At 29.3% G+C, this 26,288-nt stretch overlaps 1 protein-coding gene across 2 annotated transcripts in view; it reads left to right on the top strand.

Annotated features, from left to right (window-relative positions):
* Window positions 1-12,693: 12,693 nt before the first annotated feature.
* Window positions 12,694-26,288, top strand: part of LOC107439561 (ATP-dependent DNA helicase Q1) — a 63,761-nt gene continuing 50,166 nt past the window's right edge. The window contains exons 1-6 of one of the 2 annotated variants that reach the window (XM_043053478.2): window positions 12,694-13,218; window positions 15,664-15,858; window positions 16,935-17,056; window positions 19,591-19,674; window positions 21,817-21,972; window positions 25,309-25,364. In XM_043053478.2, coding sequence (XP_042909412.1) covers window positions 13,121-13,218; window positions 15,664-15,858; window positions 16,935-17,056; window positions 19,591-19,674; window positions 21,817-21,972; window positions 25,309-25,364 — 711 coding nt within the window. In that variant the 5' untranslated portion in view covers window positions 12,694-13,120. Of the gene's footprint in view, window positions 13,219-13,581; window positions 13,711-15,663; window positions 15,859-16,934; window positions 17,057-19,590; window positions 19,675-21,816; window positions 21,973-25,308; window positions 25,365-26,288 lie in introns of those variants that run through there. The other variant, XM_043053479.2, reaches the window with a different exon arrangement.

A 26,288-nucleotide genomic window follows, 5' to 3' on the forward strand; every position in this document is an offset into this window, starting at 1 on the left:
TTTTATATTATTTTTTTAAATATTTTTTTGATAATTTAACGTGAATCAAGTGTTTTGTATATAAAAAAAACTATTTTTTCTTTGGGAAATAGCGAATAATAGCTAATAAACGGAAAAATTTCGGCTAATTTTCATTTATTTCTTTATTTTATTTCATACTACTTTTTCAACTTTTTTTTTCAATATTTTAAAACGAATAAAGTATTCTATATATGAAAAGAACTATTTTTCTTTCTTAAAGGGCGAATAATGACTGAAAAAGGGACAAAAGTCGTATCAGGTGGCCCGCACACATCACTCCCCGTAAGTCCCTATAACAGGGATGGCGAACCAATGGCACGCGTGCCATTTATGGCACGAGACACAATATTTTGGGCACGCCACCGATCACAATTATTATTACACTATGAATTGTTATTTCACAAATGTTATTACACTATGAAGCATATGAAACAATTAAATTAAAATTCACAAAAACGAAAAAAATAAACAATTATTATTAAAAAATTAACAATTAATGCTAAAAAACAATTAATAACCAAAAAAACTAGCTAACACTAAATAACTAGCAAAAAAAATTACAGTCTGGCTGAAACTATCATCTTACTACCTTACATAAATTATTTGTTACCTAATCTGCGACAACAGAAGTCACACTGATATTACTTTAAGTTGTTTTAAGACATATCAAAATGTTTTTTTTTTCAATGTAAATTAAGAGTTTTGATTTGATAGTATTTAGAATTATTATTTTTCCAATAATCACGAAGTCAAAATTATTTCACGGCACGTCTATGACCTCATTGAACAATTTTTTAGAAAAAATGGCTCGTTGGTGTATAAAGGTTCGCCACCACTGCATTTGGCGGTATACAATGCGGCCCTGTATTTTACTATGTATGTATATCTAAAATAAGTGTTCTGAAGAGCTCAAAATGAGGAGCTTCTAAAGAGCTTTACAAATTCAAAGACATTTTTAATGTTAACTAAAGCAAGGCGCGATATCAGACCTTAATATTGACCCATAATATTTTATTTAATCCACGTATTATATTACCGGGTAATGGTGTACCCTTCCAGAGGAAATAATTATTGGTCAATTAGGAGCTACAAAATGAGGCCCTGAATTTTACTATGTATGCGTATCTAAAATAAGTGTTCGGAAGAGCTTAAAATGGGGAAATTCGCCTTCTAAAACCCTCTAAAATTAGGAAGCGCGAAGTCATTTTTCAATGTTAACGTAAAGCCCGATATCAGTTCTTAATATTGACCCATAATATTTTATTTGGACCACGTTTTATATTACAGGGTAATGGTGTATCCTACCTCAGGAAATAATTATAGACCCCATAGGGTGTACGCTATGTATATTTAAAATAGTGCATTAAAACAAGGAAATTCGAAGACACTTTTCAATGTTAACAAACGGCACGATATCTTCCCTTAATGTTAACCTATAATATTTTAATTGGGCCACGTATTATATTACCTAGGAGTAGTGTTCCCTTCCAAGGGAAATAATTACAGACCCGCTAGGGGGTACACAATGTGGCCCAGTATTTTAGTATGTATGTATATCTAAAATAAGTGTTCTGAAAAGCTTAAAATGAGAAAATTCGCCTTCTGAAGAGCTTAAAAAATTCAAGGACCTTTTTCAATATTAACTAACGCAAGGCCCGATATCAGACCTTAATATTGAGCCATAGACCAGGTTTTATATTACCGGATATTAGTCAATCCTTCCAGAAGAAATAATTATAGGTTTATTAGTGGGCCTACAGTATGGTCCTATAGGTTACTGTGTATGTAAATATATGAGAGTTTTAAATAGCGCTAAAATGAGGTAAATATTCTTTATAACAACGAGGCCCAATATCTCCTCTTAATATTGACCCATAATATTCAATAAGGACCAGGTTTTATATTACCGGGTATTAGTGAAATCTACCGGAGGAAATAATTTGAGGTTTTTTAGGGGGAGCACAATATGGTCCTATAGGTTACTGTTTATGCATGCAGAATATCTCCCCTTTATATTGACCCATAATATTCAAAATGGACCAGGTTTTATAGTACTGAGTGTTAGTGTACCCTACCAGGGGAAACAATTATAGGCTTATTAGGGGGTACACAATATGGCAGTCAAATTTAATATGTATGTATATATATAATAGAGTGTTTATTAGCTTTAAAATGAGGTAATTCGAAGTCAATATTCTGTTTTAACACATGGCCCGATATCGTATCTTAGTATCGACCTATAATATTTAGATTAGACCACGTATTATAATTTTTGATACTAGTGTACCCTACCAGAGGAAATAATTATAGGCTTATTAGGGGCACACAATGTGGGCCCTACAGCTTACTATGTATGTCTAAATATAATAGTGTGTTAAATAGCGTTAAAATGAGGAAATTCGAATTCAATATTCTTTATTACAACGTAACCTAATATCTCCCCTTAATATTGACCCATAATATTCAAAATGGACCAAGTCTTATACTACCAGGTATTAGTGAACCCTAATAGCGGAAATAATTATAGGCATTTTAGGGGGCCTACAATATGGTCCTATTGGTTACTGTGTACTTATAATATAGAAGTGTGTTTATTAGCTTTAAAATGAGGAAAATCGAAGTCAATATTCTGTTTCAACACAAAGCCCGATATCTTACCTTAAAATTGGCACATAATATTTATATTGGACCACTTATTATATTACCGGGTATTAGTCAAACCTTCCTGAGGAAGTCCTTAGTCAAACCTTCCATTTGGGGGCCTACAATAGGGTCCTATAGGTTACTGTGTGTTAAAAGTGTGTTAAATAGCGTTAAAATGAGGAAATTCGAATTCAATATTCTTTATTACAACGTAGCCCAATAGCTATATTTAAAATTGACCCATAACATTCAAAATGGACCAGTTTGTATATTACCGGGTATTAGTGAACCCTACCAGAGGAAATAATTATACGTATTTTAGGTGACCCACAATATGGTCATATAGGTAATTGTGAATGTATAATAGATAAGAGTGTGTTAAATAGCGTTAAAATGAGATGAAATGATGAATGAGATGAAATGTCATTCATCACAATTATAATTCACAATTTTAAATGTTTTGAGACCAATAAAAACAACTAAAATTACATTTAAACAGAAATTAACTATAAAATAAGTAATAGTTGTAATTTTAGATGTGGAAAGGAGTAATCAAATCAAAATACTAAAGCAAATTTATAAATATAGAAGATATTAGTAAGGCCAACAACAATACTATGGCGAAAGTAATTACTGGGCTATGAATGAATCAGAAGAAAATAGATTACTTAGTTACGAACGAAATATTTTGAGAATTCTTTTTTGGTTCGGTTAAGGAGAATGAAGCATAGAAAATACAATACCACTTCGAATTTTACAACAAATTTAGAGAACAATACAAATTTAAGGAAATAGATGAGATGGCCTGGTCATATTTACCATTGGTCATATTATATCGGTGACTACAATTATCCAGCAAAAAAAAAATATATCGTTCAGAAAACCTGAGGGAAAAAGAAAGAGAGGAATACCTCGTATTAGATGGTATGGTTGAGCAATGTAGGAGTAAATAGTTGGAGATAAGCTGTTAAAAATCAGTCGGAAAAATGTTGAAAAATTCTTTCGGATAATATTACTCAGAAACAAAGATATTTCATATATATAAAAACATGCAAATATATAGCACATAATTACTTGTAAAAATTCCTGATTGCACATTTGTATTGGTATAATTTTGTCAGAAAAATTCTTATAGAATTCTATAGTGAGACCCGTAACATACTTTTTATTCTGAGTAGAAGACTGTACTGTATTTTACGAGTTTTTGAAAGATATTGCCAAATACAATGTTGTATGTTTAAATTTAAAATTATTGCATATAAACTCCTGCAAATCATGTAATTATTACAAAACCACAGTGTGTCTAATAAGTTGATCCAATTATTATAATATACTAAAATATAATGCTTGATATAATAAATATTCTTTATTTATATAATATATCGTCTATTTTATCCTATCGTCCAATTTATATTATATATCCCTTAATTTAACCAATTGATTCGCTAACGTAAACAAGTGCAAACAGGTTTCAGTGGCGTAAAAACAATAAAGTTCTATAGTATCACCTGATAATTAAGATTTTACATAGAATCTAATAGTGAGTCTAATAGTTTGGCAAGGGACTGTAGTTGTAAAAATAGAATAAAGATAAATAAAAGAATACTTAATATTCCTCCTCCTTCTTGTACGATTAAGTTGGTTTCAAAAAGTTGAAGCTTCTTAAAGATCAGGAATCATTTTTTTCTTCCAGTCAGTAATTGAGAAAAAATTTAATGTTTACTTTTCATAAACTATAAAGCAATCAATAATTCTTATCGTATTCATTTGCAGCATATTGATGATTGGAATGTAAAAATGAATGTTTTAAAATTAATTCACGAAAAAAGACAAAACTTACGTCCTGTTTTGTTTTTGTGTACTTATTATGAAAAAAGCAAACGATATTCTTCATTCTTTTTTATTCAGGATAAATATCGTTTGAATTCGAAATAAAATGACGCTTCAAAAAGAAACAATTAACATTTAGTAACTCTCACGAGTATTGTTCTTATTTGAGGATCCTTCTAGTTTTGTACGATATTTTGTGTATTTTTACGATATTTTTTGATCAGATTTCTCTAAATAGATTAATGCAGAAAAACTGTAAAACTCTAAATAGATTAATGCAGAAAACTTTTTAAGTATTGACTTCAAATTTTGACAACTTTAACATTGCGCAAAAAGTAAACAATTCCTCTATATCTACAAAAAACATTTAAGAAAAATACCTTTAAATTCTCTTAAAAGAGTACGTATTAAGAGTTGGAAAAAGTGACCCGTTTTGGCTCAATAAAATTAGGAAATAGTACTTATGGAAACTTCTACTTTTTCCGTATGCCTTGAAAAGGTACTCATTGCATATGACGAAGGAATAGGGTAAGTTCATTTAATATTTTACCACGATAGAACAAATGCTTTAATAATAGACATTTAAAGCAATGACAATTATATAAATTTGAATTACATGAAGACTTGAAATTTTATGTTTTGTCAAATGTCTACAGTCGACATTTGATATCTGCTGATAAAAAAATGAGCGATATAATTATTTAATCTGAAAAGATTATGAGCCATACCTTCATAGAGCATAAAATACGACAATATTTTTATCCACATAATTTAGAAATTCATGGATGGTTAACATAATTCTATTGATTGCATCTTTATTGCTTGGGATCATATGCTTTATTGCTTGGGATCATGTGCCTTATTGCTTGGGATCATATGCTTATCAGATTAAACATCCCGAAATCCAGAGAAAAAGTAATAAAAAGTAAAGTATTATTTCTGGATGTTTAGAAACCCGCGACAGGTGTGACGTCTCCCAGTTTTTGTTTTGTTTTTTTTTAATTCTAGCGCGAATTGTAATAATATCGTACTAAAAAAACGGGAATTAAAAAAATCGCATGGAATAACTGTCGAAAAGTCGCTTGGATGAGATTTACAATGAAATTGGCATAAATAAAGCGTGTTAGAAAGTGATTATTCAAATTCAAAATTTCATGGATCGTCATAAAAAATTTAGAATTTTTGAAAACATAGCCGTAAAAGCTATTAAAAACCACAGAAATTATGATTGGAAGTGCACAAATTGATCAGTCAAAAAATTATTTCCGATTTTTGTTCAATTTTTGAAATAAATAAACAATAATGATTTTAAAAAAGAAATAAAGATGTCCTCGGTATTTTCCCCTTTTTCTTATAGGATTGTTCACATAAACGACAGAAAAATACCCCGTCCTGAAAAAGTTTGTCACGAAAGTAGGCTAACTTGCATAAATATACAATTTTTGTATCTTTAATACTAATATTTTGATGGAAACAAGTGAATTATTGGAATAGTCGTGATAATGAATTTATCGTTATATGCCATTTTCGTTACATCAAGTTTTTACTGTATTAAAAAAGTTATGTTCCGAACCCTTATTCCTATCATAGTGTGACTTTTTTAAAGTGTTTTCCCATTTCATTGGGACTGATCATCTGCACACCAAGCTTGTTATTTAGAATAAGACAATTCTAACTTACAGTTCATTTTAACAATTAGCCTACTCATTGTTTACGTTTGTTATTTAAACACAACTTTTTTCTTTCCATACCAACAATACTCTAATTTAATTGTTACCAGATTAATAACGAAACAATGCTTTGTTTCAGTCATTTCCATTTTGATAGTGGTGCGATCAACTTGTTCTTATTAAGCTCTTTTCTAAAAAAAGCGTTTTAAATACCCACTGGCATTATGAAGTGGTTTAGAAGGATCTGCAAGTTCTTTTCCAAACTCAATTGCTGTCCAATGCACAACGTTGGACACGCTGAACCTTGTTCAGTTGCAATTGGATTTTCTGAGCCAGACAGAGTAATTGTTCTGTATGGCCCAGAGAGATTGGTTTAATCTCTCTGGATGTCCGGATAAGTAGCATCAGCATGTTCTGAGGGTTACGCTGTGTCCGGACCTTTTCTTGCAGTTGCTTTTTCTGTGATTTTTGGCTTTAAGACAATTAAAAATCAAAATATTGCTTGCATTTTGCACGATTTTTGGCCGAAGGACAATTAAAAATCGAATCACTATCTGCTTTTTATACGGTTTTTGGCAGGACAATTAAAAACCGACCCTATCCGATGTGGCACCACCTTGTCGCGGTGGATAGGCTTTAAACAAAGAGTGCCACAACAGCTTCAGTAGCTTGAAAATAAGAAGAGAATACTTAAAGCCCCTTGCCATATTATTAGACTCACTATAAGATTCTACGTAAAATCTTAATTATCAGATGATACTATATACAGCTGTATTGTTTTTATGCGGCTGAAACCGGTTTGCACTTGCTTATGCTCGTGTATCAATTAGTTAACATTGTAAAACAAGACATTAAAAAAATAATATATTAATGGAAATAGGAAGGATGTAAAAAATGTCCTAAATAAAAACCCATTACATGTGTGTTTAAACATGAAAGTATTGCATACAAACTAGTGCAAATCATGCAATTATTAAAACACTAAACTGTGTCTAATAAATTGGTCTAATTATTACAGTATAGTAATATAATACCTGATATGATAAATATTCTATATCTATATAATATATCGTCTAATTTATCCAATCGTCTAATTTACATTACATATCGTCTAGTTTACATTACATATCGTCTAGTTTACATTACATATCGTCTAGTTTAACCAAATTGATACACGAACATAAACAAGTGCAAATCGGTTGCAGGCGCGTAAAAATAATAAAGCTGTATAGTATCACCTTATAATTAAGATTTTACATAGAATCTTATAGTGAGTCTAATGATTTGGAGAGGGACTGTATATCACAGTATGTTAGACAAAGTTATAAGTTTATATTCTAGCTCAGGGATGGCGAACCAATGGCACGCGTGCCATTTATGACACGAGACACAATATCTTGGGCACGCCACCGATCACAATTGTTATTACACTATGAATTGTTATTACACAAATGTTATTACACTATGAAGCATATGAAACAATTAAATTAAAATTCACAAAACGAACAAAATAAACAATTATTAAAAAAAATTAACAATTAATGCTAAAAAACAACCAAAAAAAACAAGCTAACACTAAATAACTAGCAACAAAAAAAATTACAGTCCGGCTGAAACTAACATCTTACTACCTTATATAAGTTATTTGTTATCTAATCTGCAACAGCAGAAGTCACACAGATATTACTTTAAGTTGTTTTAAGACATGGCAAAATGTTTTTTTTTTTTCAATGTAAATAAAGAGTTTTGACTTGATAGTATTTAGTATTATTATTTTTCCAATAATCACGAAGTCAAAAATATTTGACGGCACGTCTATGACCTCATTGAACAATTTTTTAGAAAAAATGGCTCGTTGGTGTATAAAGGTTCGCCACCACTGTTCTAGCTTAATAATACTTCTAAATGTAAATTTATATATTAATCACTGCTTATACTCATAGAAGATATTGAATGTTTTCAAATAATTTTGTCACCATAATGGACTTTTGAAAAATCGACTTTTAAAAACCTCTTACCATACTATTCATAAACAAATATTAATATCGTTGATTAACATGTTTGAATTCATGTAACTAATTAGTTTTAAAAAACCACATTGAAATACAAGTAGTGAAACCTCCTGTTATGGACACTCCTGCAAAACGGACGCCTCTCAATACGGACATATTTTTAATTCCCCGGGAATCTTCTATGAATAAACCATAACATACATTCTCTGCAAAGCGGACACTCCCGTAACCGGACGCGGACAGTCATTTTGGTCCTGAAACGTTGTTTTTTATCTCTACAAACCGGACACTACTTTTTCTAAATAAATTGCAAGCTAAAAAAATTCAACTTTTCACCATTTTTAAAGCATGTAAATAAGACTTTTTGCCTTATCCANTGAATTACGCGTATAACTGAGACATTGCAAAATGTTTTTTTTTTTTCAATGTAAATAAAGAGTTTTGACTTGATAGTATTTAGTATTATTATTTTTCCAATAATCACGAAGTCAAAAATATTTGACGGCACGTCTATGACCTCATTGAACAATTTTTTAGAAAAAATGGCTCGTTGGTGTATAAAGGTTCGCCACCACTGTTCTAGCTTAATAATACTTCTAAATGTAAATTTATATATTAATCACTGCTTATACTCATAGAAGATATTGAATGTTTTCAAATAATTTTGTCACCATAATGGACTTTTAAAAAATCGACTTTTAAAAACCTCTTACCATACTATTCATAAACAAATATTAATATCGTTGATTAACATGTTTGAATTCGTGTAACTAATTAGTTTTAAAAAACCACGTTGAAATACAAGTATATGATTTGAAACGAGAAATTTTTGAAAACTAAGAAATATGATTAAATTTGATTAAACAATCCCTCGCTATATCAATGAAAAACTTGAGTTTGATTCAATTTAAAAAGCAAAGTCTAACTATTATCAAATACTTTGAAAATTTTATCTATGTCAATTTTTGATTATTGTAAGCCCGAGAAACTAATATAATTTGGCTTGAAAAAGGTAATAACCAATAAAAAGGTTCTAATCTTCTGAAGGGAGTTTTCTGATTAGCATTTGATCTGATAATCAGATTTTCGCGTTCCATAGTTCTCAATCTTATAGCTCGAGGGGGGACCTCAAATAAACTAATTAATTAGTATTTTATAACCGTCGTTGAACAGCCGACCCAATTTTATGGGTTTACGACCACCAATGTTCAACTCCGTAGCCTTGTAATTTTGAACTCAATCCAGAAGACAAAGGAACTCCTGGATCGAATATTGGGAAAAATTTGCCTTCGTGGGGGAATTTTTGATGGAGATAACCCGCATTTGCGTTACATCGAGAGGAAGACCACGAGAACCTCCTACAATTAGCCTGACGGCAAGGGGACTCTAACCCATGATCCGTGAACCACAGAGGATATTTCACGTCAGGACTGTGGTCGGTGCAAGCCGGATGCGGAATTCGTATCGACTGGAATTCGAACCCGGTTCGCCTCATTAGAAGGCGACCGCTCTATCCCCTGAGCCATCACGGCTCAATTAATTAGTGTAGACGATATTTTGAGTTACGAAATCAGACTCAAAAAACGTAATAAACAAATACTTTTTTCGAGGATCCCCAAAATATAGGAGGTAGCCGGAAATAGTTTTATTATTAGAGCCGTTCAAAGTTTGGAGCCCTTTATGTTATTTTTGCTTTTTGCGTATTTCGCCATATCTCGTAATAAGCGATTTGAAAAAAATTTTTACAGACAATTATGAAATTCGTTTTTCAAAGATAGTTCCATGCAAAGGAAACATTTTTAGGATGTTTTTGTCATTTTTTATTATTTTATTTAATAATAGTCGAGGTTTTTTTAAACTTATAATGTATACAATTTTTTTACATCACTTTAAAGAATCCAGTTTTGCATTACAAAATCGGAATTTTACATTTAAGCGGAATCGATCTGATAGTGCCTGAGAAATTGAATTTGAAGCATACGTAATTATTGTAACTTAGAATATCATCTTCACTAACTAATTAGCATATTTGAGGCGTATTAAGATTGAATCCTAGAATGCGAAAATTCGACCATTAGATCAAAAGTTCAGGGTCGTTTGGTTTTTTATTCCGCTCTGTACAGCTTTTACAAAAATTGTTTGTAGTCAGTGGGATACAGAAAAATTCCATGCAAGTGTAATATCACAAGGCGGAGGGGGGGGGGAGATTATCTTCATCAAATGCAGTGTGATGTTTAGGCTCATAAATACTGTGACACGGTTTCAGTTACGTGGTCAATATAACGATTTTTCTGCCAAGTTGTATGAAGGTAACCGATAACAAATATAGGTTACTACGTATCTATATATAAGAGGAAATTAAATGAGGAAATGAGAAATTCAAAGTCAGTAATCTGTATTACAACATGGCCCTATATCTCTTTTTAATATCGACCCATAATATTCAAACTGGACCAGGTAGTATATTACTGGGTGCTAGTGTACCCCATAGGTTACTATGTGTGTGTATGTATATATATATATATATATATATATCAAGATGTAGAGAAGTAGAAACAAGGAAAAAATTGCAGAACTAAGAAAAAAAGGGGGAAGAAAAATAATAATAAAAATAACAAGAGACTGAGGGAAGAAAACCGAAAGAAGGAAAAAAAAGGAAAATCCGAAAAATAAAAGATATAATCTTTTCATCAGCTCACACAATTATATCCGCAAAAAGGAGTGCTTTCTAATATTGTATCAATATAGCCAAAGCAAACTATATCGATCAATACAATAGTGTGCAAAGCACTCAAAAAAATTTTTTAAAAATATTACAACAAATAAAATAGAACACAATAAGTAAAAATATCACGTAAAAACAGAAAATAAAATATAAAGATAAAACAGAATAAAGCATGAAATGAAATCTATAAAGCGAGCAGCGAATTCAAATGAACTTACATGAACGTGAAATTTTTCAAGAATGTGTGTTTATATATATATATATATATATATTGTCATTAATAATCAATAAAATAAAAACATTGCAACAACGGTACGGTAATGTTTATAGGTCTTAAAGCCATAACGATTTTCGTGATTTATGTAAATGCATTAAGCAAGAGACTCTAAAACAGAACTGCTTTTCATTCGCGTGTTAAGGTTCCTGAAAAAAAAATAATAATGATTATACTAATTCGAAAGAGACTTAAAGTGTTGGTTTTGTTCTTAAATTATAAGAAATATGCTAATTATGTTGTGCTCATTTTTATATGATCTGCATACTTACGTAAAAATATCGACTTATATAAAAGAAATTACNTATATATATATATATATATATCACAAGGCGGGGGGGGGCAGATTATCTTCACCAAATGCAGTGTGATGTTTAGGCTCATAAATACTATGAGAAGGTTTCAGCTATGTGGTCAAAATAACGATTTTTCTGCCAAGCTGTATGAAGGTAACCGATTACAAATATAGGTTACTACGTATATATGAAGAAATTAAATGAGGACATGCGAAGTCAATAAACATGGCCCTATATCTCCTCCTAATATTGACCCATAATATTGAAACTGGAATTCCGCTGATCGAAGAATGAAGATAAATTATTGATTCTCTTATTTTATTGTTTTTTATTTAAATGAGTAATGAAAAGTAAATGCGTAAGTGTGTACAGCAAGAAATGCATCTGTTTGCTTTGTTATTTAAATGAAGAAAAAATTATGGGAATTCAATTTTGTTTTGTTTTTCAGTTATTCTTGCTCGCTAATTTTAAGAAAGTTGCCCTTTTAAAAAGGATAGTGCTGAAAAATATGCTTATATAATTGTTAATATTATTTCTCAACTTTAGCACAATTTAAAAAGATGTTACTAGATTAGGAAATTATTCGATGTGTGTTGCAGACTGATTCATTGGCGAATGGATGCATTGTATAAGGAAGTCATTTATGATAACAAAGAAATTTAATAATAGTAAACAATAAGACAACAATATGATGGCGCAATATTTTTGGGCTTTCCAATAAGCAATGCATTTCGATCAATTGCTTGCAACACAAGTGATTTCAGAATTATGTCCCGCAGTGGACTGATAGTTTAGACAAGGTTCCCAGCAGATCACCGAAGTCAAGCATCACTGTCTGCGGTCAGTGTGCGGGGTGGGTGACCTCTTGGATCAGCCTGCGTAGGGACCGAGGGTGTGCGGTATTGGTCCTCTTTAAACTGTAAGTGCTCGACTTCACGCGCAGGTCGTCGGGCTGCCGCAGCGGAGGTGCCATCCCCTCTGCAAAGGATCAAAATTGTGATGGCATGTCTTCAGATCATCCTCCTGGATGTTTCCCAGACCGTCGCCAATAGCCCATTGTGCAGCTCTAGTGCGGCGTAAATTAACAGCAACAACAACAATAAAGAGGGAAAGTCCCAATTCGATTGCGTAGGTATGATAGTTCGTAAACATAGCCTCGAACGGCTAAATACACGACACCTGAGGATGATCCGAAGACATGCCATCACAATTTTGATCCTCTGCAGAGGGGATCGCACCCGCGCTTTGGTAGCCGACGACCTACACGTGAACTCAAGCACTTTACAGTAGAACAGTTTAATGAGGAGTAGTACCATTCACCCTCGGTCCCAACGCAGACCATGGCTGCGAGTGTTGCGATCATGAATAAGCAACTACAAACCATAACCGCCACATTTCTATTATTCAAAAAGCGAGCTACAAGCAAAAAACAGCAGAGAGCTCATTATCGTTACGGCTACTATTTATTTTAAATTTTACGCGCTTTAAGCAACAAAACATAATATGTTGAAAATATAATTGCTTGCAATTTCGTGTTCTTTTAAATTTCATTAATAAATGGTTTATAATGTATAATGGCTTATTCCCAAACTTGTTTAATTTTTTTCAAGTTAGAACTTTGAGTGTTCTTTGTTGACATTTTAAAAGTTATGGGTAGTCTTCCATTAAACAATCTTGATGAACAATTAGCTCGGTTCGCCGCCGCATCAAAGAAGAGTGCTCATTCAAGTGCTAATATTACTAATGCGTAATTAAATATTTATTTTTTACTCTTTTTCCATTTTATTTTTCCTGGATGAATTGATTTTTATGTCGAATCAGCAGAAGTTATTCTATTTTGAATGAAAATACTATTACTAAATTTGGTTCTCTTCGATAAGACGGGCGAAGGAAAATCCTTTTTTTTTGATGTATTAAAAAAATAAGACATAAAAGTTTAATTCTGTATTTAAGAAATATATAATGGTAAGAATTCCATATCGTAATCTTCAGCAGAATAATCGCTGAGTCTTGGCAATTTCCGGCCAGTAGCCCGCGGAAGTACTCGAAGAAAAAAAAAAAGCATCCCAGGAAAAGACCAACTCAAAACGTGTAACTCGTAACTTGAAGATTTCCGTATCGTAATCTGTGGCAGAGTAATTGCAATTTTTCTGCCTCAGATCCACTGTCTTGGAAATTTTTGGGCAGCAGCCGCGAAAAACTTTCTAAAAAATATCGCAGAAAGGAACCAACTTGAAAGGTATAACACGTAGCCACACCTGGGCAAAGATCTACATGTTTTTTGTTGTTTTTTTTAAATCTGTATGCCACCCTGGTAATTATAGTTGTCCCAAAAGATCACAATGCAGAAATATCCCCCAGTAGGCCTCTACATGTTTGTTTTTTTAAAAAATTCATTTGGTCAAGGTTTCAAAGTCTTATTTCGTATTATCACGATTTTATATCCATTATTGCGTTGCGTCTTACAGGATTTTAAAAGTAAATAATTTCTTTAAGTTTATTAAAAAATATTTATTTGAGGTACAATATTGCCTTAAAACTTTTTCTGAAGAAGCCTGCATTTATCATAAAAAACCAGTTAAAACCTAAGAAGTGTGGATTTTTTCTAGAAAAAAAACGTTTTTTTTTTTCAAACGCTATTTTTTAATGACTATCAGTGGTTATTGTAGCCCAGAATTCTGGGTTTTTCCTATCCTCCTTCCGGGTCTAAAAATTAGGAGTGGGGCATATAATTCTCTGGGAATATTGCAGAATTCGTCGTTTCTAAAGACCAATGGTTCTTGGACTTTTGCTGATCAAAAACTTTTTAATCTGATGAAATTTTCCCAAAATTCCTTAATCAAAAATTCAAATTGTGAATTGTTGCTAACGAGATGCTTATATACCTGTGACTCTTCTGCCAATGGGCAAAAATCCGCCAATCAGTTCCTTTTGGTTTGGCGGATTCTAGCTATTTTGAATGTTAGAAACTGCGCCAGAATCAGCTAATATCACAGTTCCTAGTCACGCAGTTTGAATATCAAGCATAGATTTTCGTATTTACCTCACTTAATAGTTATGGGTTGCTATTTGTATTCACATGGTTTAAAAATCGTACATCACAATTTTAAAATCAGATTTTGCGATTTGTATTCACGCGATTATAAAATGCAACATCACGATTATTGAAAGAGCTAAGATTTTTCTTAATTTAATTACTATTAAGGTGTGACATTCATCATTGGTAAATAATTATAAATCTTATTTAAGGAAAATTATGTCGATACATGTACGGTATATAAATTTGTATCGAATTTTTACACAAAAATTTCAGGGTTTTGCACTTAGTGTCACAATCACCCCTGAACTATGTTTATTACATACTGTATAGTACATCTACAAAATTGGGCATTTAATTTTCATTGCCCTATATTAAAGAAGGGCCAGTTTTTAATTCTTTGGGCTAATTTAATTGGATTAATAGATTGGATTAGGCTAATTGGACTAATAGATTAATCAATTGGATACCAATTGACATTACTGTAACAGCAAACCCTGTTTCTTCCTTAAGATTATCTCCCTTAAAACTAACTGCCAAAATAATGAATTAAAAAAAATGTAATCAATGAATAAAGTGCAAAATGTTTTTCAATTGGCAGTGGCTATTTCACCGATCTTTGGTAAATTATTTCCAACACTATTTTGCCAATTTTTGGTAACAGTGCCACTTTACTGAAACTAATATGAGCAAGAGCTTGGTTCAATACCAATTGTTGGTTTTCTGGGCAGTGGCATTTAACCTTTAAACAACATCAATTGAGAGAGCTCTTTCAATTCTTTATTAAGAAAAAGGTTTAAAAAGCGTGATCCCACAGCAATCGAGGCCACCATGTTTATTGAAACTGTATTTTACGGTTTGTTGTTGTCAATAGTTGATGTAAACAGAGCCCAATCTGTGATTAGTTAAAATTTGCTTTGAGGCAATAGCGAAATTAATTTTATTGACCCAACTGATTGGTGTAATAGACACTCCTTTTTTTAGTTATATTTATTAATTTATGCTTACTTACTCATCAAAGTTGAATAAAAAACTAAGAAAATAAATAGTAATTAGGGATTGTTTTAATATTTTTATAGAATTATCGGATGCACAAGGCTAACTAGCTTATATAATTACTAATTTTTTTTCCATGTGATTTGATTCATGTTTTAGAAAACAATTTACATTCAAGAAAACATTAAGCCTTGGAAAAAGAACTACATCTACCAAAAGTGATGTTCCTTTACAGTCTATTGAAAGGAAAGTTATTCGATCAACAGCCAAGAATAATTGTCCTAATAATAGTTTACAAAATAATAACTCTAAAGCCTCTCTGAAGAAGCAAACTATCACAAATTTTTTTTCTACGTAAGTGTATTAAATTTTTCTTCTTCATTTAGAATTGATGTGTGAAATATTAATAGTTTATTTTGTCTTTTCTTTTCTAATTAGCTTTCAAGCTCTTGTCTAAATTTTAACTTTAGCTTTTAAAGATCCTCTATTAGATGTCATACTTACTCCACCATAAATTACAAGCAATTATGTGTACAGAATTTATTTATTTACTCAGTAACTTAATTAATATTTTTTAATAATTTTTGTTTCATTTTATTCATTGAAAGGAATACATTTTTTTCTTTAACTCTGATTGATGAACAAAAATTGTTTAAAAATATTTATTACATTTATAATTCCCTAGATTAACATGAGAAATGTAAAATCTATTTTCTGTCTGAAGGAAACAGTTAATGATAAAAAAGTGAAACCATGATGCAAATTTATATTATTGTTTTCAGTAATAAATAGGACTAAGCAATTAAATTTTTAAAAATTTTATTTACTTGGTGGTTATTGCTGTTGATCTTCTCATGATTTTTTAAAATCCCAACATTATCATACAGAAAATTCAAATTGCCAAGCACCAGAGTGTTTGTTATTTGATACAATTATTCTACCTTTTTTTTTCTCCAATCAATTTGTGTGGCAGTTATCACTTAATTTTTGCATATTTTATAAAAAATCTAGATATTTTTAATGCAACAATGCTTATTATTACACTCGAATCTTGAAATGTAATTCAATTAACCCCTTGTTGATGCATTCGATTCGTGAGATTTCATCGTAAATGCACATGGTTTCCTCTTTGATCTATTTTCAGTTATTGTAATGGATGTTACGAGTTTTAAATTTTTATTTATTTATTTTTTGTGTGGATGTGATGTCGCCTAGCAATGTGCATAAAAGGAAGAACATGTCATTTTTTTCAATATTTTTATTCGTTTGATAAGAAAAAAAATATTGATGTTTTTTTCTTTCTCTCTTTAAATTTTATAAATCTAGCTTTTGTGCATACAAATGATTCTTTCATATTTCTATGTACAAGAAAAAAAATTCGAATAATTTCTTTTACCCGCAATCACATATCTGATTTGTGTTGATTTTAGGAGCAACTCTAAACCACAAGAAACTCTGACTAAAAAGGATGAAAACTTCCACAACTCATTTTTCCAAGATGATATTTTTCTTAGTGACATAGATGATTTTGAAATACCTCTTTCAAGAAAAAGTAAAATAATTTGCTCTCAGTTTTTTCCCTTTTTAAATGTATTTTATTACAGTCAGGTTTTAAAAAGTGCTTAAAGGTAATTATTTTTGATTTACGTTTTTTAAAAGCCCTTAAAGGTGCTTTTATTATTCAGGGTTTGTAAAAAGTGCTTAATTTTCTATCATTTTAAAAAGATTTTTTTCTTTTTGCCGTATCGATTGTTGCTCTAAATTACGAAAAAAATGCATGATTTTCACAATTTTTGTGAAATACTGATCAAAAACTAGTTATTTTATCATGTTTATGTGAAGTTTTTGAAAATATTTTGAATTTTATTTATTTTACGTTTATAAATTAAGAACTTTAAACGATAGAATTTTTTAATTTTTTTTATTACTGCACAGACCCTAATAATAATTTTTTTTGGAAAGTAATAAAAAAATATTTTTTGAGTGCTTAAAAAGTGCTTATTTTTTGTTGAAAATTCTGGCTTTGCACACTGACAGTGTTACCTATGTAAGTTGATCACCTATTGGGCAACATTTTAATGGTCCAATTAGTCAGCAAGTGGTCAACTCAAAAAGAGAAATTTTATAATTTTCGTTATTCACCTACCTGAGGTCAGCGTAGACTTAAACAACTTACTATATCTGAAAATATCATTTTAATCATTTTTTTATGAACTACTATGTTTTAGTTTTTATGACTCACACCTGTCTTTTTTTCAAATCATTGTAAATTGCAAGGCAAAACTTTCAAGATTATTTTTGAAATTTATAAGGGAGCTGAAAAGATACCAAATGTTTATTATTATTCTTGAGAAGTAGTAATAATACATTAAGTTTTCTAATTTTAGTTTTTGTTTTAAGAAGTTTTGTATAACAGGCAAATTTTAGTAAATGATGTTATTAGTTAGTAGCTGAAATTGACCCGAATGTATTGAAATTTTGTCAATAAATTTCATTTTTTTTTCATCACAGTGCTCATTTTAAGCATCTTTTCTATGCTTACTTTTTAATTGAAACATTTTTTCCCCCAAATTCTCCATTATGTATCTGTGTTTCTGTTTCGGAATCAGTGATTACCATCATTAACAAATCTGTGCACTTGGAAAGTTATTTCTGTTTTCTTTTTAAGTAATCATTCAAATCATGAAATAAGTTTTTTGGAAAATATGAAAGTTTTCTTTACTAGCTTACCAAATTTTTGTTTGTAGTTTTTGTTACTGAATCTAGTGGTTTCTAATAAAACAATTATGGTGTAGAAAAATACTTCATATGATTTCCAATAATAATGTTTGTAAAGTTATTTTAAATGTGATTTTTAATTTCTTCTCAAATCATGTATGTATTTAAAAAAAAAAATCACTTTTTTCCTGTAATGTTGAAAGGCTGCATGTCAACATATTAAATATTACTTACTCTTTCATGAAAAAAAAAATTTTACATCAATTTTATTATTGGAAATTAATCGAATTAATGGTAATTTTTGTAAATAAATTTGATACACTATATGTTCACAGCTGTATACTTATTTTTGAAAGGTTTTTTTTTTCATGACTAATTAAAAATATTTCTGTTTCAGTGAAGAAACACAAATATTTTTGATTAATACGGCAAACCCCGATTGTACGTTTTCCGTTGGGCTAGAGCTAGAAAATGATGAAGCGGGGTAGCGTAAAATGGGGATAAAAAAAATTAAGCATGCTTTTCAAAAATTTATGTTTGCGAGAGGAAGTACCATGGAAAATATGTAATCTTTAAATGTTTTTGTTTTTAGTTATAATTTTAAAAATATCACTCTCATTGCTTACTATTGTTTGCAGATTTGCTTGATGGTTTACTTCCACAAATATTTCAGAGTTTTTATGTTTTCAAACTCTTGTTTAGCTGTGGGTATATCCTCCGCTGTTTTTTGCTCATCTTCATTGTTTTCATCACTATCATCGGGAGCAGGCATTAAATGATACATTAATGCCTCAGTATTGAATTGAAAGAATTTAATTATATTATTATGTAATTATATTGAAAGAATTTAAAAGTAATTTGATGTGGGTTGCATCATCGACTTCTGAAGATCTTCAAACTTGCAATTTTGTTCCACACTCACAAATTTTTCAATTTAAGCTCCCATACTTCCTTTAACCACACTTCCTTTGTTTTGATCATCCCACCACCCTTCTGATTTTAACTTGAGGAGGAAATACATTCTCTAACAGAGAAAAGGACAATTAAATAGTATAGAAATTAAGTTTAAAAAAAACTACAAACAGCTAATAAACAAATCTCTCTTAAAAAGAAAATTCAGAGAAAGTTTGTGCAAGCTTTGTGAAGAAAAAATTATTTTGAATGTATACGGCAGGATTTTCTTTAAGAAGGTAATGCGAAATCCGGAATATTTTAGCATTCCCGGTGTAGGCAATTTTCACAACCCTGCAGAAAATAGAAGCGGGATAACGGACACTGTAAAACCAAGCTTCCACTATATTACAAAAAGATATTTCTTTGAATGATCCAATTTTATTATCTGATGACAGTTTTCTTTTTCATTGATAGGTTCTACCGAACTTTCTGCAAACAAAACACCCGTGGAAGTAAATTCTTCAATTAATCCAACAAAGGTTAATGAGTCAAATAAAGGTGATTATTTCATAAATTTTTTTAAGAGATTGTTGGTGAGTTTTTTATTTTTTTATTCTGGACAATCATCCTGCTTTATTTTTTCCATGTATGTAACTTCAATAACAAGTGAATAATCTTTGTTCTCCTCATCCTATTTGACTAAGAAAGTGTTCTGGTTACGTTAGTTACAAGCATATTCTACATGGTGCTTAGTGTTTTTTAAGCACCTCTCAGCAAAGTGCTTAGAGGTGCTTTTTTCATGGGGTGCTTTTAAATAGTGCTTAATTATCCCTTTTTGAAAATGAGATTTTTTTCTTTACCATTTTGAGTTTTGCTGCGTATTATGCAAAAGCGTGGTTTTCACATTGTCCTATCCAACATTTTCACAATTCTTTCAACCACAATCCATTTAGGCATATCATGGGTCCATGGCGTATAAAAGCACCAATAATTTTTCATGTTTGATGAAATACTTGCGAGTCCCCTTGTGTGTGACTCGCAAGGTGAGATTCTAGAACTCTAATGTGCAATTCTGCTGCATTTTACAAGATATTCTTGATTCAGGCTCCGTTTCACCCTCTGAAATTGAACCAAAAAATCTCGATATTTTTATGGATATAATCAATGAAAGAGTTCATTGTTAAAATCTAGTTATTTTATCATGTAAAGTCTGTGGAAATTATTTTGCATTTTGTTAATGTATGTAGTGCATAAAAATATTTTTGAGTGCTTAAAAAGTACATAACAGGTGCTTATTTTTTGGTGAAAAATTTGGCTACCCACCCTGACTAACTATTAGATTACTACCATGATTATAAAACTTTCAAAGCTATATAAAAAACTAAATAAAAAGCTTAATTTTTTGCGAAATATGAGGAGGGTGCCCATTACTTGCTCATCTGCCTTAGATACCACTTTAAATTCTAAATATTTATTTTAGAGTTAAAATAATTCAGTCAATAACTTAAATTTTGTCATACGAGGGAATGTTTTCTAGGTTAATAATTGACCTACTGTAAAATGTTTTCTACGTTATCATCCTATTATATAAAAGAATAATTAACCTTATTTCATTTGCTCATGCACAGTAAGCTGAATATGTTGTATGAAACTAATAATATTAAAACAGGTGTAGATAAGTGATATGTACATTAATTGTATGTTCAATACTAAATTTGCTACTGTGAGCTCAATGCAAAGCAGCCATCTTCGGCCATTAGTTGGCTGAAGCTTCGATATCTGGAGCTTTGGCCAAACTGTGCTTCGTACCACCTCCACTTTTAACATATTTTTCGGCCAAAGGTGCGCAAACATACCATTTCAATAAAAATATTATTAACACTGTGACGTATATTTTTTGCTAATTTTATTTTTAAGCTTTTTCAAGGGCTCTGAAGACATAAATAAATTATAAGTAATTCAATTAGAATAAACACTTTCTATTAAGAAATTTTTAAACTATTCAAATTTTTTTACTTAAAATGGTTATTAACAAACAAAATTTTTTGAAAATGTATAATTAATCCTTTTGAGATTTATATGTTTTTATGATGGATTAAAGTTTCAAGTTAGTAAGTAAAAAAATAATAAAACAAATTGCATAAAATAATTAATTTGGTGCCTATATGCAGCATTTTATATCTTATATAAAGTATAATTTTTCAAACAAGAATAATTTTTTTTTTGTGTATTAATGAAGATGGTGTAAACATATTTCAATGAAAATATAACCACATTTTATAAAATTTCTATGCTTGGCCTAAAATGAATTAAGATAGAAAATATTTGATAGTTTTTGGTTTTGCAATCTTATGCTAACAATTTTTTTTTTCTGTTGAAAGCAAAACAGGAAATGTTTGGATTCGTTTAGATTTAATGATGTCAATTATTGCATTCATTTTAGTAAAAATACTAAAATTTAAATTTGGTGCCAGGAAAATGTTCTAATAAATTATTATTTATGTTCTTATTGCTTTAAAGTGTTTAATCTATATGGTGAAGTGACTTTTAAAATTAACTTTTTTTTATATCTTAGTAAAAGTATTTTTTTATTACTCTACTTTACTTTTAGGAATGACTGGAATTTAGTCCTAAAATACGACATATTTCTGAATTAAATATGAAATAAATACTTATTTACCATTGTAATTTCATTTTTAGGTATAACTAAAACTTCTACAAATTCAGATTCCATTGAAATATTCATGTCTGATGATGAGTTGTTATTTACTGATGATGAGAACGATGTTCTACCTGTGTCTTCTAAAGGAAAAAGTGTGCAGAAAATTGTTAGTGATGATGAAAGTATAAATGACAGTAAGTTTATTATGCTGTTTAATGGCCATTTGTGAAATGATGAATAACCCTCATTTTTCTATAAATAATTGGAACGAAATTATTATTTACTGTGTAAGCTTTTTGTTATACCTGATTAAAGTAAAAAAACATGCTTTTTTGATTTTCTATGAAGAGTTGTAGGTATTTATTCTAAGATTGTATAAAATAAAATGTTTTCCATGCTCTACTTCAAAATCACTCTGAGGTTTAAAAATCATTAAATCAGTGAAATCTTCTTACAAAACATTTGACTTTTACTCAGGGTTCGGCAAGTGGGCCCACTTTGAAAAAATCCGCCCGGCTCTTAATGGGTAGGCCCACCTTGAAAGTACCCACTTTGGACGCTAAGTGGGGTTTATTAAAAAAAAATCTCTTTATTAAAACTTATTGATGTACATTTAATTTTAGTTAATTTATTGTGTAGCATAAGTTTGTCAAATAGAGTTGCGTGCTTTATATAATTGAGTTTTTAATATTTGTAAAGTTGAAGAAACCTGAATCTATAATTTTATATTACTGTTGAAAACTTTAGGAGAGTTTTTTCAAAAAGTAATATTTTAATGAAATTAAATCAGATAGAAATTTAAATAATATATTCTGTAAGGATCAATTTTTCAAACGCAGTTGCATGCTTTATATGATTAATAAACAGGTTTTTCATAAATTATAAAGGAAGTTGAAACATTTTTTTTTATCTGTTATAACAGGTTTTTTCAAGGAAATATTTTTAAAAATATTTACACACGTTTGACTTGAAATAATTTAATAAGAAGGCATAAATTTTAAAAATGCAGTTGCATTGTTATATATGCATTACAATAAACAAACAAATTTAAACAGTAAACAAATTTTTATAGATATAAGGAGAAGCTGAAATTTTATGACTCTTTAGTATAATTGCTCTTTTTTCTTGCTTTAACTAAAATTTTAATCTAAGGTTAGAACTTAAAATTAACTTCATTATATATAGATAGTTTTTTTTTTTCCTAATTAATTATGGCAAAAAAAAGTGGAAAAAAATTCCAAGCTTCCACAAAATTTCTGTCAATTCTTTTTTTCCTTTACACTTCGGTGTGGTGTCGAGTAAACTATGTAATATATTAGGAATAGATAAAGCTACAAAACTCGTAAAAGTGTATCGCCATCTAAGAGAGAAATGTGGACACTTTGAATCTAGTGTATGATAATAATAATAATAAAAAATTGGACCTTAAAGTTAACTCTTAACATCTGCTGACAATTTTTAACTATTTGGAAAAAGCTTATTATCATTAAAAAATAGATACTCATTTTAAATATTATTTTTAAGATTTTATTTGAATATAATTTATTCTGTTTCTTTTAAACGTTTAAAAAAATTGGAAAGAAACGAAATAATCTTTTTTACTATGTGATACATTAACAAATTAAACAGTTTTATTTTCTGGTTTTTAAAAAGTAAGCTGAAACTTTTTATGTTTACTTTTTTCATAATTTTATAGATTAATTTATTTTGGAATTTAAAAATATAAAGTTAAAATTATTTATCTAAAAATGCAGCCTTTTTCCTAAGGTTAAATATTTGAAAAAATGGGACAAGTAACTGATACTCCTAGTAATTATACATAATTTTAATTTCACTTTCTATTTATCTTATAATAAAAACATGGAAGACCATTAGACAAAATTTTTTAAGTTTTATTTTATTAAGGTTAAAAGTCAGATGAAATTTTAGTTTTTACTGATTATAAATATTTAATGATTATAAATTTATAATAGGTCATATATATGCTTAATAAATATGGTAAATAAACGTGTGTGAAAACTAAAAGATTAATAAACTTGTTCCTTTCATATTACTCTTGCATTTATACTTTGTAATGCTTGAGTTAAAAATTGAGAAACGTTATGTATTTAACTATAAATAAGATTCAAATATGTATTAGTGATAATGCGTTATTTAAACTAATTTTAATTTTGTTATATGGATTTTATATTAATCTTTTAGATTTATTTCTATTTTTAAGCTTATACAACACTATTCAATAAATAAAAATATTTGCACAGTAAAACTTTGAGCACTAAATGAAAAAACCCAAGTTCTGTTTAGAATCTATTTAAAAATTTCCAATATTTTGCTTTGCAGTCTACTTGTGTTAATTTAATATGGTTAAAATAAAATAATAAATATGGTTAAATAAAATAGTTTAATATTCTTGCGAGTTTGTTAAATAGAGGTGCATAACTTCTTGAGTAAAGGGCCACGTGCACAGCAGATTTGATCAGTAAAGGGCTGCATGCCCATGTATTTAGACGGACATGTTGACAACAATTATAGGTTATATAAACATCGTTGTTATGTAACATCATTGTTCTAGGCACTAAATTCTTTTTCTTAGTTAAATTAGTTGTTAATGTTTAAATGTTTAGAATTAAAGACTGCAGAGATGATTATTTTAAAAAAAGCAGTTAATTATCAGAAAAAAATAAGATTAATTGATATAAATAGAAACAATGGAAAACGTCAAGTTTTTTTTAATCAGATTACATAATACAAAATTAAATTTAACATAAATTCTAACAAAAAACTTGAATGTTCTTATAATTATTATTTTTTTTTAAAATTTAATATTCTTGCGAGTTAATGTTTGCAAGCTAACTACTGTAATTTAAAGAAAGTTTATAAGATTTGAAGTACTTAATTAAAACAAAACCCTTACAGCTCAAAATAAGATTCAACATTTAGTTGGAAATATGCTTCAATTTTAAAGCATTTTTTAAGTTTCAAAAAAGAAATTGAAACAAAATCAAATTTATTATTGCGTTAACATATCAGAACATTCAAATCACATGGAAAAGTGTAGCAATAGCTGCCAAAAAATATTCAAAAAACCTCTTATAATCGACATTAACGAGCACTTCAAAAAGTGCTAAATTTATTTTATAAAAGTGTTGCGTGATTCGAATTAGGTGTCGTAATAGCGTATTAAAAATAATCAGAACTTTTTCATTTACGTAGAGACGCATAGTAATAACTGCTGAAAAAAACAATAAAAAATCACGTATTTACGATGAAATCAGCACAAATAAAGCACATCATTTGCAATAATTGAACAGCATAGTATTTGGAGAAATAGCTGCTATGCTGTTTTGCTCAATTATATGTATTTTTCTGAATTTAAAAAAATATTTTAAAAAATGTCTAACATAATTATCATTATCTTCAAAGTATTTGTCACATCTTTAATCAAAATTGTGAATATTTCTTGTCGGTTACAAATCATCAACTCTTTTTGTAAATACTTATTCTATTCTTGTTTTATTACTCAATTTTAGACGAATTCAATACAATGGAATTGAAGGAATCCAAGGAAGCATATCGATCGAATGAAGTAAGTTTTTTTCGTTGCTTATTTAGTTTTTCACAGTGAGTTTATTTAGTGTTAACTATTTTTTTTATTTTTTTATACAGGGTATCTGCGCATCTGGAAAGTCATGAAAAATCATGGAAAGTCATGAATTTCGGTATTGAACAAAATTAGTCATGATTTTAAATATTTTTTTTAAAAAAAATCGTGGAAAGTCATGGATTTAGGTTGTCGAAAAATCTAATTTTTAAAATGGAATTTACCTCCCTTTATTGTTCTTTCAAAAAATGAAGAAAAAAAAACATTTCTAGAACGAATTATCTTTTAAACTTCTGTAATTTCATAATTTTTATTATTATTTTTTATTTTCTCAATTTAAAATTGTAGCTGAAGTATTTTTTATATTCTGAAATGAGAACAGAAAAATCAGGGGTATATCTTTCCTTTCCGATGAACAAGAAAAGTATCTTTAGAATATAATTCTGCAAAAAAAATAAATTTTGCTTTTGTATTTTTTTCCCAGCTATTTTATTGCTTCAACTCTTTCTTAACTCTGTTTTTAAAATTTAAAATCTTTAACTATGAAGATGCAGAGTATAACAGTTTTGGTTATACCTATCGTTTCAATTAATAACATTACAATGCTTTTTTAAATATATTGTTGTGTTTTTTGTCAGAGAAAATGGTAACTTTGTTAAGTCATGAAAAATTCTTCGAATTAATCATGAAATGTCATGAATTTGAAAATCTAAAATGTAGCAGATACCCTTATTATATCAAATTAATATATTACTTTATATCAAATTCATTTTATATCAAATTAATATATTACTTTGTATCAAATTCATTTTATCTAGTAAGTATGAAGTCTTTGAATAGAGGTACGAGGGAATTACCGTTGAGCAGGAGTGTCTTTGTTCAAAGTTTATTTAATTTCTTCCTTTAACA

Source organism: Parasteatoda tepidariorum, chromosome 6 (genome assembly GCF_043381705.1).
Source record: "Parasteatoda tepidariorum isolate YZ-2023 chromosome 6, CAS_Ptep_4.0, whole genome shotgun sequence".
Classification (NCBI taxonomy): Eukaryota; Metazoa; Arthropoda; class Arachnida; order Araneae; family Theridiidae; genus Parasteatoda; species Parasteatoda tepidariorum.